This window comes from Strix aluco, chromosome 2, assembly GCF_031877795.1.
Source record: "Strix aluco isolate bStrAlu1 chromosome 2, bStrAlu1.hap1, whole genome shotgun sequence".
In the NCBI taxonomy this organism is placed as follows: domain Eukaryota; kingdom Metazoa; phylum Chordata; class Aves; order Strigiformes; family Strigidae; genus Strix; species Strix aluco.
Window position 1 is genome coordinate 51555603 of NC_133932.1, and position 17770 is coordinate 51573372.

A 17770-nucleotide genomic window follows, 5' to 3' on the forward strand; every position below is an offset into this window, starting at 1 on the left:
AAACAAGAAAAACTCATGTCATAAATCTTTTATCAGTGTGAATGAATATCTACGTGAGGAATAATTACCATTTTTAATGCAGATACTTCTGTTCTTATGTTCATTTAATGTGTTTCTGATACTACTTACATTGTTACCTAGCAGCAGTCAGTAGAAGACACATTTCAGTTGTAGACTACTACATGTGGCAATGAATTGTGCATAGCCTTGTTTCAGTAAACTCTGTTACGGATCATTGCTCACATTGTATTGTAAAATGCAATATCTGTGTGCTACATGAACGCATTGTCTTAATTCTTTTACCAGGATGGTGATTTTGATTTCACAGCACTCTGGTTCCGCATAAACAGTTTATACAAGCACTAAAAACAGTCCAAGCTCTTAGACTTTTTTTTTTTTTTCCCCCTAGATGGTATTTGATTCTAGTTCTGCTTGTTAGTTTGTCTTTTGTTTTATAGATCATTTATGTTTTCCAAAATTATTTTGTAATATTGGGGTAATCTAGATTTGGATGTGTTTATGGAGCAGCAGTTTACTGTTTCAAGTCCACACAGTTTGTGTGACCCTACAGTGTGTGGTATACTAAGAATTTTGTCCATGCTGTAGAGAGCTGGCTAAACAGGAACTGGAAAGATCATCAGTAGGTGGTGCAGGATTTGAGGTTCCACAGGAATAAGGGGGTTTTCTCATGTTGCCATGATTTTGTGTTGGAGTTTTGGTTTTTTTGGGGGGGAGGGGTGTGTACCTTTTTGTGGTGTTTGTTTGTTTGTTTTGTTGGGTTTGGGGTTTTTTTGATCTTGAATGGTGATGTTTTGGTCTTAAGGCAGGTCATTGTCTTTGGACTCAAAACATTCCTTGTGCTTTAACAGGGAGTCTGTATTCATTGCAGGTTTTTCCAAGAACTTGCATACTAAGTATTTATTCTTGTGATATGTAAGCTTGGTAAAGCCTAGGTAAACTGGCTGCTGTGTTTGGATCTTGTACATCAGACCTGCTTTTAGATTTCTTGTTTACTAGTAGCTCACCCTTCTTTGTCATTCCCTGTAGGTACAGACACTGTTTGTTACCCCTTCAGAGATACAGAATTTTCTGCCCAGCTGCACTGAGCCTCTGGAATCTGTTTTGAACCTCAGACTCCCCTGTGGTTTCAATGCCAAGGCTCTAGTCTTATGAATACTTTGAATTTAAGTTCCTCCATCTATCCCATAGCAGTAAAAGCAGGCAGACATATAGATACAGACCTTTAAAAAGCTTTAAAGCAAAATTTTCTTAGGTAGCATAGAGGATATAAGGATCAAGGAAAAACCTCAGCGTTAAGTGTCCTCTTCTCCAGTTACCTCTTCTCTCTGTACTGACCTTTAGGCTTATATGAGAACCAAATGTTGAATTCAGAATCTGTTGCTTGTATCTCAGCTGTTCTGCATAATATGGGGTATTTCTCTTCAGCTTTCTGTATGGGTCATCTTCACTGATGTAAATTTTTTTACTTCCATTTCTGACAGGAATACTACCCAAGAACAGTGAAAGTCTTGCTCTGAGTACTTGTAGCTGAATCCCCTCATCTTGAACATCCTGCCCATAGCTTTTAAGAATCAACTTTCACAGTCATTTCTTTTTCTACTGTTTATAAATTTCCTGTTCTCCAAACCTCAGCCTCTTAAGATAAACTTGGTCTCAGTTTTCCCATATTTTCTGCTATATTATTGTTCTTAGGGGTTCCACCTGAAGGTTTGGAGCCTTCCATCCTATTGGGCATGCAGGTTGTCAGGCCTAGTTCAGAGAGCAAATGCAGAACTGCTTCTTCACCCGGGGAATTCCTGATGCAGTGATTTCAAAACCTCAAGCAGAATTCATAAACTCTGCCTCCCAGTTACTGTAACACTGTGATAATTTCCTCACTAGGTTCTTATCTCTTATATGAATGGTAAAATTTACTTCTACCATGAGAAAATTACCCTTATTTGAATATAATGATTTTGTCTCTTCAAATGTGTGTGTAATTTCAGGATTTATTTCAAATCCTATGTAAGAATAAAATTGGTTTAAAGATCACTATTTTTTTAGCATTTTCCCCCCTCCCTCTCATTTCAGATGTTGCAATTGTGGACATGAGTGATATTTCCAAGCAACCATCACTGTTCTACCACCTTGGTGTGCGTGAAAGCTTTGACATGGCTAATAATGTTATACTCTACCACGACACTGATGCTGACACTGCTCAGTCTCTCAAAGTAAGGTTCTCACTTCAAAATCTGCTTCATTTCAGAAATATCTTTAAATACCTGATCCTGCAAATGTTTGTGTTTTTCTGAAACTTACACTGAATGTGATTTCCTGATAGCTACGTAACAAAATCATGATAAGTAAAACAGCTGCTAGCAATAATAGTAATGCTAGAATAGTATAAAAGCTTGTTTATAAGAAAAGATCCATAGTATGGTACTGATTTTGCTTCAGATGGTTAGACTTGGAAGTGAGAGTGAAGGTCTGATTTTTTTCCTTCCTTTGCCTCTTTTAATTAGAGTACATGTAAAAAAATGTTATGGCCTGTATAATAACGACACTTGAACAAGGGCTGTATTGCAACCTACTCCTACTATTGAAGCACTTCTGTCAGATGAGGTTTGTATCTCCTAGGTGCTGAGTAGCTAAGACTACAGGAATCTCTTTTTTATTGCTGTTTGAAGATAAAAAAAGAGATCTTTACCAAATCTTTTTATAGGCCTGTTGTTCATTTTTATAGTAGGATAATAAGTGCTATACACTTAAGTCCTGAAATCGCTGTTTTGGATGCAAGTTATATTGTGGATGTTTCTGTCTTTCTCAGTGTAGGTTCTCTTTGGTTTAGATCACATTTAGACTTTCATCCTCTGTATCATCACCTACTGCTGCTTTTAATATCATCCATTTTCTTGCTACCTTCACTGAGAGCAGCATTGTTCATGCTTTGTGGGTTTTTTCCTAATTTTGAGTTATTCCCCCTGACTACTTTATATTTTTCATACCACCAATGTCCAAAAATCCTTTGTGGAATTCTCCAACCTCTCTTGATCCTGTAAAAATACTAAGTTTAATCTTAATTTTTTGAGTCTCCTCTTTTCCCAGAAAAGCTCTGTTCTGTCACAGCTTCTCTTTCTTCTTTTCTCTCGTTGTCATTGATTTTACTCCAATGTGTCCTATGTATGTGTCCCATACTTCCTTTCTTCAGGTGGTGGTCCACATACACATTCACATTTTGTGTGACCTGGAGTCACAAGAACTCAGAGTTGGAGCCTCTCACACTCTGCTCAGAGAGCTTTTCCGTACAGATATGCACTAAGGCATACTTGCATGCCCTCCCTTTCTCTAGCTAATATGGGTGGGCAGGCATACAACTTTTCATCCTGCATCAATAATATACCTGTCTGCAATGAGATCTTTCATTTTTATTCTTCACTAACACATTTTATGCTGTCACTCAGATATTCTGATCAATTTGGTTCTCACAAGGATGTGCCAAAGTTTGGACTCTGTGGATGGCTTTGATTTCTGCACTTTGTGCCAAGCCCATAGGCAAGCACCTGCTCCATAACTGGAGTGCTGCATGACCTCCAGGGTTACATTCGTCCATGGGCTGGATCTTCAGACTGATTGTTGCCAGAACTTGCAAGTCTTTGCACTGTCAGTTCTGGGGCTTTTTTTCTAAGGATGTAAAGCTCAAGGACAAGTCTGGGGGCCTGGAAACACTGGAGCATGACTGGCTTACTTAAGGCTAGAAAAGCTATTATCTGCTTTCATCCCTCTTCTGCTAGGAACTCTGTCAGTGTCACTGATCTCTTCCTCATCTCCCAGTTGTTTGCATAACCTCCTTGGTCTACGTAGACCCCTAGCATATCTTACTATGGTATCAGAAGGCTTAATTTAAGTTGCTGAAACCAAGCAGAAGAGATCCTCAGAATCAAGTTCTGGAGTAGTTTAAGTGGGGCACTGGGACATGGTTCAGTCCTACCTTGATATCCTTGATACCTTTTCTGCAATTGAGCCCCAGTTCAGTGTTGGATATCATTCAAATATGCTAATACACCTTTCTTAGGAATATTTCAGAAGGTAGATAGGGATTATTCTTGGAGTCTTTCAGTGAAGAACAGTTCATGACACATTTCATGGCTTAGGTCCTGGACAGTTCTCAGAAGAGGTCATTTCTCCCTGCTGAGGAAGATCTTTATCTGCAGTAAATAAAGTTCTACTGAAGATACTTGCTTAGCTAGGTAGACATATTAATTTTCAGATATGTGATATTGCAGGCGTCTAAGCTTTCCATTACTTTTGTCTGAGGTATTTTATTTAGCTTAAGGTGTTTAAGTTAGTCAGTAGTTCTGTTTAGGTACCTTAGTATGTATTTTTGACCATCTGCTGGTGTTTCTTTATTGTCAGATTTATGACTAATTTGGACAGGTTTTTTTCCTTTCCTTTCAGGAATGTATTACTTTACTTGGGTCTAGGTTGCGGTGCTTGCCTCTTAAGAGTGGCTAGCCTAAGTGTTACAAAGGCAGCATTCATGACTGCTATTACTTCTACTGGGAAGACCTGTGAAGTTCGGCAGCCTGACTTTATATAGCTTATTTCTTAGGACTCATCCTGAAATTCTCCCAGAGTTGCCTCTTCAGCTTCACCAATGTTCTTTCCAAAACAAGCTAGTTCCAAGAATATAAAAGAATATATAATCCAGATTTCAAGAGGGTCATATTTGCAGAACTAAACTTCTTAGATGGTCCCTGACATTTTGTCTGTTGTTGAGGAAGAGGGTGCATGGGAATGATCATTTTTGTGCAGTGATTGTCCAAGGGGATTTCAGACTGCCAGATGTGAAGTTGCTCAAGCAGAATCATCTTAAGTTGTCAGAGCACTTACAATTAAATTTTATCAATAACCTTGCTTAGAAACAAGTCTATATCTAACGTTTGTAGCGTGGCTTACCTGGACATCTCTTTAGTTTCACCAAGCAATGTTCACTGGACATGCAAGCCATCACTAGAAGGAGGAGGAGGCTACTTACCAGCAACTGGAAATCTTTGAGGTCTGGTTTATGTGCCCATTAGTTTATCAACTGCCTCATAGTTTCAATTTCTCTCTTTAGATTTTGGGGTGAGAAAAATTAGGGTGTAGGAGTAGTGTGTTGGTCTGTGCCCATCCAGGTAGGAAAGGAGCCTAAGTATCTTAAGGATACTCTTTCAGAGAAAAAAAAATGTTCAGCTTTGAATGATTTCTGTCTCACAAATGCCTGGAGTATGGCTGGCTATGTGGAGTGCCCAGTCTGAGAAAATATAATTACTGGCAAGTACAACTTTCTTCATCTTTTGAGCCTTCTTGAAACAGACTTCTTCTTTGAATCATTAATTTTTTCCTAATCTGAAGTACTAAGACTTTTCTTGATATTGTTCTGTCCCTTTACTTGGAATTTGCTGCTGCAGGAAATATGGATTATGTTGTGAAGAACACATCTGTATGTGTGTATATATATGTATACGAGTTATTTTTATTGGAAATAATAATTGCCAGTAAAAATGAATAAACATTTTTATTCTCCTTTTTTTCCCCCCAGGATATGGTATCTCAGAAAAACACAGTAAGTATTAAATCCACATTCATTTTAAAACACAAATGAAGATACTACATTTGAAGCAAGTCTAATAACAAAGCTGACATGCATATATATGCTCTACATGATTGAAGGAAGTCTGGTTTACCTACATACAATTCAAAATAGTGGAAATCTTGTTGACTTCCTTTCCAAAGTAAAGCTAGATTAAAAAATTACTTTTCTTTAGAAGTTCCTTTTTAAGTTCTAGATAAGTGCCAGTGGATATATGTTATATATGTAGTTTGATAGATCAAAATGTAACCTCAGAAATTCAAAGTCTCTTTTCTTCTACCACTTTCACCCACTTGTACAAATGTATATATGTGTATGATGCCTTAATAGGGCTTACTCTTGTATCTCAAACAGCTTTGGCTAATGTATACCCATCCTCTTCCTCACAAATTCACAGATCTGACTTAGGAATGCAAAAGCTTATTTCCCGAAGTAAAAATATTCTTACCCTTAATGCAAGTAAAACCAAACCAGTAAGTAAGCCTGAACCAAGATAAAATTTAGTGGTTATTTTAGGCTTATTGCAATATGCCATGATATCTTGGACAGGTGTATTTTTTGTCATACTTCACATCATGTCATTGGTTATTTTCATTAAACACTCTACACTTATTTTGAGGACTACTGAATTTGCAAAAATCTTAAACCTCCATTTATTCCTTTCTGTTTCCCCACATTCACCATATACTTTATTTTCTTCTGAAGAATATAGAGCAGGACTAAAATAATAAAATGTTCTTAGAGTTTGCTAATAATTTAAAATAGAACTAGAAAAGATAATGCATTAGTCACAGCAGTTTATTTTGAGCTGCTCTTTATACTTGGCCACAGTGCTGCATGTAGGCTAAAGATAGATCAGGTTGAGCACGTGAGTAAATAAACTCAGGTCATTTTCCTGTCTGTCTTGGTGATCTTTGAACTAGTTTCACCTGTGGGATGTGAACTGCATTTACTGGTCTGTAGTTCTGTGAAGGATGAGGCAGATTTGCTTGTGAATGCTACTATCCATCAACTGGTGGATGATCAAAATGTCACAAGCCTGTGTTTTCCCCTCCAGAGCAAGAGGGAGAATTGTGACTGAGCCATTTTGTGGTAATTCCAGAAATGGAGTAAAGGCAAAGAGGACAGTGGCAAGTTCAGCATGGCGTGATCAGATAGCAGCCTTGCAGTCTTTTTTTTTGGCAGATCTTTTCTCCCACAGGGGGAGGTATTTACCTTCATGTGGAAGAGAAGAAAAGATAGATCTGGTGACATGGTTTCTACAGCAGGGCCTGGTATTAGACCTATAAACACCATGTGGCTAGCAAAAGGGGCAGGGAGGCATCCTGAAACTAGGATCCTAATCCCTCCTTTAAAAAGGAGGAATTGCCTAACCCACTTTCTTCAAGCGCTTAAATTAAGAAAACAATTGTGAATAAAATACAGTGAGGAAAGAAATTAATGACTTTAGATACCAAGTACAGATCCTTGACCCTTTTGTGACATCTGAAGTTGTTCATACTCTCTTTTATCAGATGAATGTGCTCCCATATTGCATGCTTTGTCTGTTTCTCAGATCAGAAATTACAACAAACTAATTAACAAGGTGAATAGTTAATAGGTTAAAACTTTATGTTTTTCTAAGTTGGAGCTGTCTTCAAGTAGACAATTGCTTTCCCCTCCTTTCAGACCCAATGATTTGTCATGAGAGGCTTGCAGTTTGCCTTTGCCCCAGTACAGTGCCACTGCTTCATTGCTTGGTTAAATATTTTACAACTGTATGAGCAATATCTTTTTGAAGTTAATTGCTAATGAGGGTTGCTGTGCTAGTTAAGTAGACAAAAAATTGATGTGTCCAATCAAGTATGTAGTTATGTAACCATTTCCGTTTAAATGCTGGATATTAGATACAATAGTTAATACCCCTGTACTAGGGTTTTATGTTCTCCTTTCACTTTTCCTAACTGAAAAGTGTGGGTGTGCCTCTGCCATAGCTGTGGAATAGCAGAAAGAACTTAAATGCACTCTTCATTAAGGTCTGGATAGATACTCGATCCGCTAAGTCTTCTCCAACCCAGAGGTAGCCACAGGAATGCCATTGTTGGTTTTACGAAGAGAAGTCCTCTCCATGTCTTATAAGCTCTCTGTCCACACATCTGCACTGTGTATAAGGGAAGGGGGACAACTGAGATTGCTACCAGGCACAGCACACCATTTTTCCAGCAGCACGAGTGAAACTTTCTGTGCTGGCTGCTGTAGTTCAGCGCTTTCTCTGAGGTTTCTCTGCCCTCACCTTTGCTATTTATCCTGCAAATCTCAAGTCATGTACAAAGGTACAAAAAAAATCATCATAAAACACATGTGGAGCCATGTTAAAGATGCAGAGAAGATGAATGTCTAGTGTGTTGTCTGGGCTGATTTTCTTTTGTGTATTACAAGTAAGCCTTGAAGAAAATGAATGTTTTCCTTGTAAAAAAAAAAAAAAAAACACAATTATTCCAATTCAGCATTAAGGAGGAAGCAAGAGCGAGGAAACTGGACATAGAGCTGAAAACAATGCATAGAAAAAGGTCAGCAATTCATTCAGGATTTGGCCTGAGTACGGCTGATCTAACAGTGAAAATCATACAGCAGCATGCTGTGTTGGTGTGAGCCTGAGAGATTTAATAGCTTACTGTCTGAAAAAGGAGTGTAAGAGTAGGAGAACTTCCTTCTTTCCCTCCACCATCCAGGAATGAATTTTTCAGGAATAAGATAAGATGAGGAATGAGATTCAGTTCTACTTGACTCTCCCAATCAAGCAATTAAAATTCTGTATTGATAATTTATTGCATACTTGGATACAAAAGGAAAAAATTACTGGCTGTGAGAGTTCAGTTCCCAAGAAAGAATTGCCCTGGCATGAAATTCCATGTCAAGTTTTGATGTCCTATCAGTTAGATTTCTTTCTGTAGAGCTCCTCTGATCTTTGAGGACTATTTTCTGCTGATTTTGCTGAGGGTGTATGCACAGCTTCCAAGTTTCTGTCAAAATTATCATTGATAAAATAAATTGCAAATATGCAGTCTTGTAGAACAGTGAGTTTTCTGTGTTATTATGGAAAAATCAAGGTTTGAGAGCACAGTGGATGCTACTGGACTGTAGGTAGAAGAAAATTTATCTGTGGAAAATGGGCTTGTGCTTTGGAGTTTCTTTAGGTGTCAGATAAACATTGATTTACTAGAGAAATGAAATGTCAAGGATTTTCAAAAGCAAAAAGTGCTTAAAAAAAAAATCTTCCCCCAAACCAATGTAATATACAAAATCCATGGGAAGTTGTTCTATTTTGATGCAACATTTTGTTGCTAGCCTTGATTTTTTTTTTTTTTTTCAATAGGGAAATTTCCTCTTCTTTACAGAATTTTAAGGAATGGTGCATAAAAAAAAGTCCAAGACCGAGTGAAGAAAAGAGTGCACAAGGGGCTTTTTAAAAACTGCTGGAGTCAGGAAGCAAAATGTACAGTCCTTCTGGCAATAGTTCTAGCATTGGTTGAACACAGTTTGAGATACATACTTGGATCCATAGAGTTTGTTTGAATGTGGCATTGAAAATAAAAACTAGAGATTCCCACTCTGGAAAAGTTATTATGTCAAGTACAGAATATAAGGAGAAAGACTTAATAGTTAGTTTTTCTTTAGTTGATGGTATGCCTGAAGAAATTTGAATAACTCAGTTAATTGCTTTCAGGGAAGGTCCCTAAAAGAAAGTAAGCTGGCTATTAAATCAGAAGTTTTATTATAGTATACTTAGGCCTGTGGGCCTGATGAAGTATTTTCAGAGATTTGAATGGGTTTTTTTCATTAAGTCCTGCAGCAGCTCTTATAGTAAGCAGAGAATAATGTCTGGGCCATGGAGGAGTTATTAACAAAAATTCTCCTTGATCTAAAGGGAACAGGATTGCAATTTACCATTGCCACAAGGAATTTCTATGTTGAAAAATCACTTTTTATTGTAATTGGCAGAAAGTCCTTTCAGAGTTTGGGTAGCTGTATAAATTAGGCTGTATCTACTGTTTCAAGGCAATGAACATTTAAGAAAACTAAATAGAAAGTTTTTGGCACTTGGACTCATATTCTCCAATTTAGTAGCCCCAATGGATTGAAATGAGAGCCAAGACTTTAAAGTATGATTACATTATATGAATTTAATAATCTGAAGAAGTAGTATTGCAGAGTAGCTTTCTATTTTTTATTCTCCGATTATTTTTACAGTATTTTAAAGTTTGTATGATATTTACTGATGTATTTATTAAAAAGCCTGAGGCAGCAGAAGTATTAAAAGAGTTTGCAAAAGGGCACAGAATAAAAAAGGATTAGGAATGTCTTAAATACAGACAGTCATTTTTCCTGTTGAGGGGAGAATAGTACAAAGGCAATGGGTAACCCAGTAAATATTACTTTTAATGTTCCTAATTATTAAATATGCAACTGTTACTATTGATATAATGAAAACTAAGGCTTTTAAAATTTATTTATAAAAGTTTTTATGGAAATGCTACTATCTCAAGGGATGCATATTTGTAGTGGTTGGGTTATAGTAAACTAATCAGGTAATGAACCTGATAGGTTCATAAAAGTAAGACTTGAAAGCATCTTAATGATGACACAAGGGGATGTATAGATGAATCATGTAGACAGAGAAAATCTTACATTCGGGGTGTCAAAGTATTGCATTGTTTTCTTGGCCTTGTAAATATGGATTTGCTATAAATATCTATATTACTTTTCTGTTGTTTCTTTAATAATTTGTCTCTTCATGTGTCGTGTTTGTCTTTTTGATTATTATGCTGTTTTGTGGTGGTGTTTTCCTCTTTGTTTTATTTCAATTTGGAGTAGGTTGCCAACCACAAAGCTTTTCTTCGGGTTCAAGTCCCTCCTGAATACCACAGTGGTAATCTGATAGGCAAAGTATGTATCACTTTAAATCTGCTTTCTGTTGAATAGATATGCCATCTTATTACTGTGTTTCTAGGCATTTAAAAATGTATGAGGATACTTTAAGAATAGTGCTTGGCAGGGTCTTTCCTTCAAAGTGATTGTAATTTTGGAGTGCTCGTTCCTTGCAAGCTAGATCCCCAGCATTTCGAATGTTTAATTTGGATAATCTCTCTTCACAATCTTTACATAAAAATACTGCCTATATACAACTTTAAAAGAGGAAGGGTTTTTTTAAGTTTATCATATCTTAGTCATCTGTCGCAAGATGGATAGGAATGTGATGTCACAGAAAACTACTGTAAAAACCTTAATTCTGAAGACAGCAGTGGATTAAACTCCCTGAACGCTCACAGGTTTAAGTGAATGCAGTTTATTTTCTGTTACCCTATGTGTTTTCCTTCTAACTGCTTTGCAAGGTAGGGTAAGCACTCCTAATACTCTTGATGCTTCAGTAAGTGGCAAAATGAATTGCATGGCTCAGGTAAAATAATTGTGCTATTAGCTGTGCAGGAATAATTCTCTCTCTAAAAATGCAGAGATTTTACTCAACATTATTTGGGAAAAAACCCCTTTAATTCTAGTGTACTGTCTCTGTCACAAAGTGACAGTTGCACTGGAATAACTGTAGCAGTACAATTGAAAAAACCTGTTTATGTTATTAAGGTCAAAAGTTTACTTTTAACAACATTAGCAAAATATTTAGAGGAGTATTTTAAGACAAAAAACACTCTCCATTTGACCTGTCTTGCCTAGAACCCTAGAACTTAAAAATGACCTACATGGGCCTAACTCAGCCCTTCAGCAAAGGCTTAATTCCTCTGTGCTTAATTCCTTTAACCATTTTCCCCTGAGGAACAGGTCCCTCTCTCAACTTGCAGTTATTTCCTGTTTTCTTAGTGTTCCTAAGCTTTTGGCTCTTTTTGTGGTAGATTTTAAAATGTTGTGAGTGAATATAAAAGTTTAATTGCTAACATACTGGGCATACATTATTTGCTGGAAGATGAACTATTGAGAGGTTTTTTTTTTTTCAGTCTATTTGTTTCTTTGTAATTTTTAACTTAAAAATTTCACAAAATAAGACAATAAAAGTGTCTTAACTACTTATGCTGGAATAAACCAACTCAGCATACAGTCTTTATAAGGTATGAAGTTATAATTCTATTACAATTAAATAAGTCATAATTTACAGGTTATATATATTTGCAGCTGGAATTGCTATATATGTTACTACATACATACCTATGCCATTTATTTATTATCTTAAAAAGCAATGGTTGGTGTATGACAGGACAGTAATTTTCACAGTGATTAGCTTTTGGTGTCAGAGACCAGCATCCTGAGTAGATGATCAGAAGCAAGGATGATATTTTCAGCCATCTCTAACCCTTGATATCATAAGGAAAGTAGATGGACAGAACTGCTTTTTTTTATGTAATGAAGATAAGACTCTCTTAGAAAGGCCACACACTCTGTATGAAGGGGCTTTATAATATGTAAATATTGGACAGAAGAAGCTAGAAAATTTGAGCTGGTTGCTTTTCAGACAAGGTGATGTGCTCAAATATGTGCAGGGTTCCTGACTTCTGCACACAAAAATGTGTTTGTCATGGATAAAAATGTGTTTTTAATTGCATAGATTTTACTATGCAAAACGAGGCAAGAAACCTAAGTCAAATAGATGAGATGTTGGCTGAATAAGATTAATACTGTGTTTCATGTGTGTAATTTAATTTTTTTCTGAAAATTGCTTTGCTTTATCAGTAGATAACTACATCTCTCTTTGCATCACAAGATACATCATACTTTCAAATTAGATTTTTTTTCCCGTTGCAGGAAGAGCTAATTCACTGTTACAGGTTTAAGAATAGAGTTTATACACAAGCAGCTTTTGTGTTGCACTGAATTAACTGTGTATTTGAATAAACCCAAGACTAAATTGTTTTAAGATACTGATGGTTTGCGTTGAAAACGTTCTGACTTTTTTAGTAGGAGGTTAAGATAACAAATAGTTATATTGCTTTAACAGAGATACTGTACTGTAGGGTTTATGAGGAAGGAATGTGGCTTGATCTTTATCTGTTAGAAATAATTTAAAATTCTAAATACTTACAGACTGGGATCAGCAACAAGATATACTGATACAGGTTCTTTTCCATCTGTATTTTTAGTAACTGCATGTCCTACATTGTTACATCCTGTGAACAGTTTATTTCTCTTGTCTAGTTTATTAATGCATATAAGAATGTGCCACCTTCATATCCATTCTTTCCATCATCTCAGCATTCTCCCATTGTTCAAGGTGACTTTAAATGGCTATGGCTTTACTGCAGGCTTAGATGATATGAAAAAATGAAAGGTATGATTCTGCTGTACATGTCTGATGCCTTGATATCCCCAAGGTAATGGTCAAAAGGTATTTAGTGGTAGCTGATTGTGTTAGATGTATCTTACTGACCCATGCTTCAGTGCTGCTATCTAGTTACTCTGAAATGCAAAGTTTATTTTTTTTTTAAACAGCAGAGAATTGTTGTAGCTCAAAGTGGGATACTGGTGCTTCTAGTAGCTGCGGAAAACCTTGCAGTTGTCTGGTTTTTGGGGGCTTGCTCAGGAGTTGAAGATTCTGAACTTGCTGGTTTGGGGCTCTGAAGGGCATTTCCTGTTTCCTCTCCCCTTTCAGCACCTTGATCATGTTTACACTTTTTGTGTGGTACTTCTTGTGTGGTTTTTACTTCTAGATTTTTGTGTTAAAAGTCTTACATATATTACAAAACATTTCAAAGTTCTGTTAGTTGGTTTGGTGTTTGATGGCAGCATGAAGCAGATGTTTTGTAGGTTCCTCTGGATTAAACATCTCCATAAAGTCCTTCCAATGCCTGTGTTTCTGTATTTCTCTTTCTCTTTGTGGGTAACTCTGCATCATATCCTTCTTAGCACAGAGTGAACCTAGAGGATGCAAGTACATCTCTGACCCCAAAAATTTAGAAGCAGAAGATTAGGTTGTAACTGTCAGACTCTATTAGGATCTGTGCATCACATAAAAAAATGGAACGGTTTTGTTGTATTGTCACTTAACAGAACTGGACCCTTATTCCTCACCCTTGTTAATATTTGTAATTCTTCCACAGAAAATGCCTTGAATTTAATGATTGCAAATTTTCTGTTAAGCAGTGTGCTAAAGCTTCATAGCGCACCAGCCCTAATCTAGCTGGGTTTTTTGACAGTAAAAGATTCTGTGTATATGCAAGCATATTTCCACTTTGATTTGTTTTCTAAACTGTGACTGTTTTTTTCTTTTAGGCTTCCAGTGGCAATTATTATTTTATTCCATACATTGTCACACCTTGTGCTGACTACTTTTGCTGTGAAAGTGATGCCCAACGAAGAGCTTCTGAGTATATGCAACCCAGCTGGGACAATATCCTGGGGCCACTTTGTGTCCCACTGGTGGACAAGTTTGTCAGCCTTCTCAAGGATGTTCATGTTACATCATGGTAATTTTGCAACACATACACCTCCAGAACCTTTGATAGTCTCCTTATAATGTTATGAAAAATGATTCAGAATTTCTAGTAGCATTGATTATTTTCTTTATTTCTTGTTTTTCACTGCACTTCACATAGTGTAAAAAGAAACTGCTAACTTTACTGCTTTCTGTGTTGATGTCCTGCAGCTGTTGCAGTTAACTAACCATGATGTGCTAGAAAGTGATTTATGGTTAATTCCTGAAATATCAGTAAGCAGAGGCAGTCCATGGGTAAGGTAAAGTGCTTAAGTATAAATGACAGTATATAAGGTTGTAATAGGAGATAAGATCACAGCCTCTTCATAGAGCTCAAAGCCAAAGATCGTTCTTTTCTGTTGCCAGATAGGTGTATATATACGGCAGCAATGGGCAATCAAATGTAACTTCCATGGTTTTGGTTTTTTTGGGTTTTTTATAACATTAGCCTTCTGCTATCACCTAATAAACATGATACTGTTCAACCACTTCTGCAAGGGACTGTTGCAGTTTTGACGATTGGGGCTGGAGACGGAAACCTCTCTTTCTCAATTGCTCACCCACTACTTTGCATCTAGTCTGGTTTTGTTTGTATTTCTGGAAAATACTGGGAGAGACTGAGCTTCTAGGTTTTCTTTTTCCCAGTGTCTGAAGCATGAGGAAGCACTGAAGGCCCTTGGATTTCTTTCTCTTTCCCCATTGACGTTCCACCCAAGTGAAGGGCTCGCCTAAAAAACTTTTCTTGCCTGGTATCACTCTTTGAATCCCATAGATCACCCTGCCCACATGCACCTTTTCCCTTACACCTCCATCCATGGTAGGTCTGCTGTTCTCTGGCACCTTGCCTGGGCAGTGACTGGGATATTGCTGGCTTGAAGAAGTGCAGGCTGCCCCCTGCTTCTCCAAAACAGTGCTAGAGGGGAGGCTACATGCAGGCAACACAGGCCTGCTTTGAGGAAAGGGACAAGAGGAAGGACAGAAACTCAGTGAAGTTGGTCAGTGTACGGGAGAGCTGTGCTCAGCAGTGCAGACTCATGAAACTAGTAGCACAGTTGGTCCTTGTAGTAGTAAATTTTGGTACCACTTAGCATTTGTGTCATTGTGAAATGGCACCAGCTGTCCAAAGCTACCTGTATACTTTGTCTCTGACATTTATGATCAGGCTTGTGGGTGATTTTGGTTTGATACTTGTGTTCTGAAGTCCTACAGTAAATCTTCTTTTCTCTCTGCCATTTCCAGTCTGAAGTGCCTGAAAAAGGATTTTGTACAGCTGCAGAATTAGACACTGTTGTGGTAGATCCCTGTGAAGAGGAAGATGTAGCTAGATGATCCCTCATTCCTGACAAAAGCTTGAATAAGTTTGAAGAGGTTAAGTGCTGCATCATCCTTGAAAGAGAGACTCCCATTTCTAAGTCATTTGGATACTTTTGTAAAACATTACCCAGTATCCCCCTTTGGTTTGGTTAGCACAAGAAGGACTAATTATCATTAGCCTGGTAGAAGGCAATGCTGGATAGACCTGAGATTGGAAGTCCGTGGTGAATTAGGCCTAATCTCCACTGTCAGTAAACTATTACAAGCTTCCAATAGTTCTTACTGTGACCTTGCTGCTGTGCATTATAAACATATATTACATGTTATATGTTAGATATAATGTGTATTAGACAGGGAAGTTAGTTTTCTTTGCTGTGTGTAGGGATTATGCTAAGCAAAGTTGAATACTTTGCAGTACTCATTTGTAAACAAAAAAGGCATTGTATATGTATATGTACATGTATCTGTCAGGTGACTTCTGCTAACTTCCAAACTAGACTCCAAGAGGTGCTCCAGATAGTAGCCTGTGCAGGTCGTTTATGACTGTCATACTGATAATGTATATATGATTTTGCATTCTACAAAAGCTCTGGCGTTGCATTGTGCACTGATGTTAGTGTAAATAAGATGTACTTACTGGGGGCTTTTACACAGATCCTGCCCACATTATGTATTATGTTCCTCAAACAGATTGCAACTAAATCAGCTTTTGGTGGCTTGTTTTTGTTTTAGTTTCTTTGTTTGAAAATCTTTCCTCCTTTTGTGATAAAATCATATACCTCCTTGATATATCACACTGGTCTTTCCTCTCTGTGTCACTTTATTATTCTAATTGCTGCCTCCTTTAGGATACAGATACAAGGTACCACATCTGGCATGGTCAGTAATGAGACAAAGAAATGCCCCATTTTTCCTGTGTTGATAAAATTATCTCACAATCCTGCTTTTAAATGTATTGATACATAGCCCCACAGTCTGAGGTGGGACAAGGTGGCATATTTATAATGAGTTAATGAAAAATGTGGAAACATTTGGTGTGTACCTCACTCTGAGGAACTAGTACTTTTTATTAGGAATTATGCTTTGTATTAGAAATATAACCATGTTTCTTAAGAAATATCTAACAGTCTTCTTCTCATATGTCTATCTTTTATTTCTTTAGTGCCTTTTATAAAGAAACACTGCTAAATGATATTAGAAAAGCTAGAGAGAAGTATCAAGGAGATGAACTGGCTAAGGAGCTGGCCAGGATTAAGCTTCGTATGGATAATACTGAAGTGCTGTCTTCTGACATTGTCATAAACCTGCTTCTTTCTTACAGAGATATTCAGGTATGTTCCTAAAGACTAGGGAAGATTATTTTACCATGCTTGTTTGTTCTTCTATGCTTCATTGTTTGTTAAACAGTGATTCAAAACTGCCACTAAATGGTTACTGTGTTTAACAGTTTGACTTGACTGTTGGGCAACTTAAGGGGCTTTAGACTCTTATTTATTTTGCCTGTGAGCAAGAGACACAGATTAGGTGACTTCCTGAGGTCTCCTCCTTTGTTTTTAGTCACTTTAAACCTCCTTAAGAAAAAAAAAAAAAAAAGAAAAGATTCCCTACCAAAGCAAGATGTTTGCTTTTCCCTTCCCTCCTTTTCCTCCGTCACTCCCAAAGTCAGATTATTAAGAAATGAAGAAAATGCACTTGTTGTGACCATTGTATTGGCCAGAGGTGCCCAAGTTGAGAACTATCATTCAAAGAAATATATTTTTTTAATATATAACTTCACCTTTTTGTCTTGATTTTTTTTTTTAAATAAGTTCTGCTTTTGCTAAAAGGCCTGCATACTGTATTTCCAAATTGACAGTCTGTGTGTTTGACATCCCTTTTAAAATATAATTCCAACCATTCTATGGAATTTTTTTTTCTATCAGGAGGTATTTCATATATATAAATGGGTCATGAGAGCAGTGGGTGAATACATCATCCTGAATTACCCAACTTTCCATTCTGAGATGCATATTTTCCTGCAACACTTTATCCAACCTCATTTTGATTGCCTCTGGTGATCATTTGCATTCTGTTGAAAGGTCTTCTCCCTTGTAATGTAATCATCTCAAAACATGTTTTGACCAAACAAATTAAGTAATGTGAGGCCATTTGTGGTGTCAGTAAACTGGCCTCCTCAGCAGTGTATATGTGGACTTCCCCTGAGAAACCAAAATGAATGCACAACTGGCTGACATCCTGTAGAATGAACTGTGCTCGAGTTTGCGATGACCTGATGAAGTGTCATTCATCAGAAGTCCTTAATAAGGCCTGAAAGAGCCAGACCCATCACTTCTTCTTCCTGGTGCTAGGAGTGTAATCAATCAAACTGA

The 17770-nt window shown here is 37.1% G+C and overlaps 1 protein-coding gene across 3 annotated transcripts in view; it reads left to right on the top strand.

The window, feature by feature from the left end:
- Positions 1-17770, top strand: part of MAP3K15 (mitogen-activated protein kinase kinase kinase 15) — a 95782-nt gene that overhangs the window by 26397 nt on the left and 51615 nt on the right. The window contains exons 2-6 of one of the 3 annotated variants that reach the window (XM_074814696.1): positions 2092-2231; positions 5582-5605; positions 10487-10558; positions 13886-14079; positions 16564-16732. In XM_074814696.1, the coding sequence (XP_074670797.1) occupies positions 2092-2231; positions 5582-5605; positions 10487-10558; positions 13886-14079; positions 16564-16732 (599 nt within the window). The remainder of the gene's footprint in view (positions 1-2091; positions 2232-5581; positions 5606-10486; positions 10559-13885; positions 14080-16563; positions 16733-17770) is intronic. The other 2 variants (XM_074814697.1, XM_074814698.1) reach the window with 2 other exon arrangements.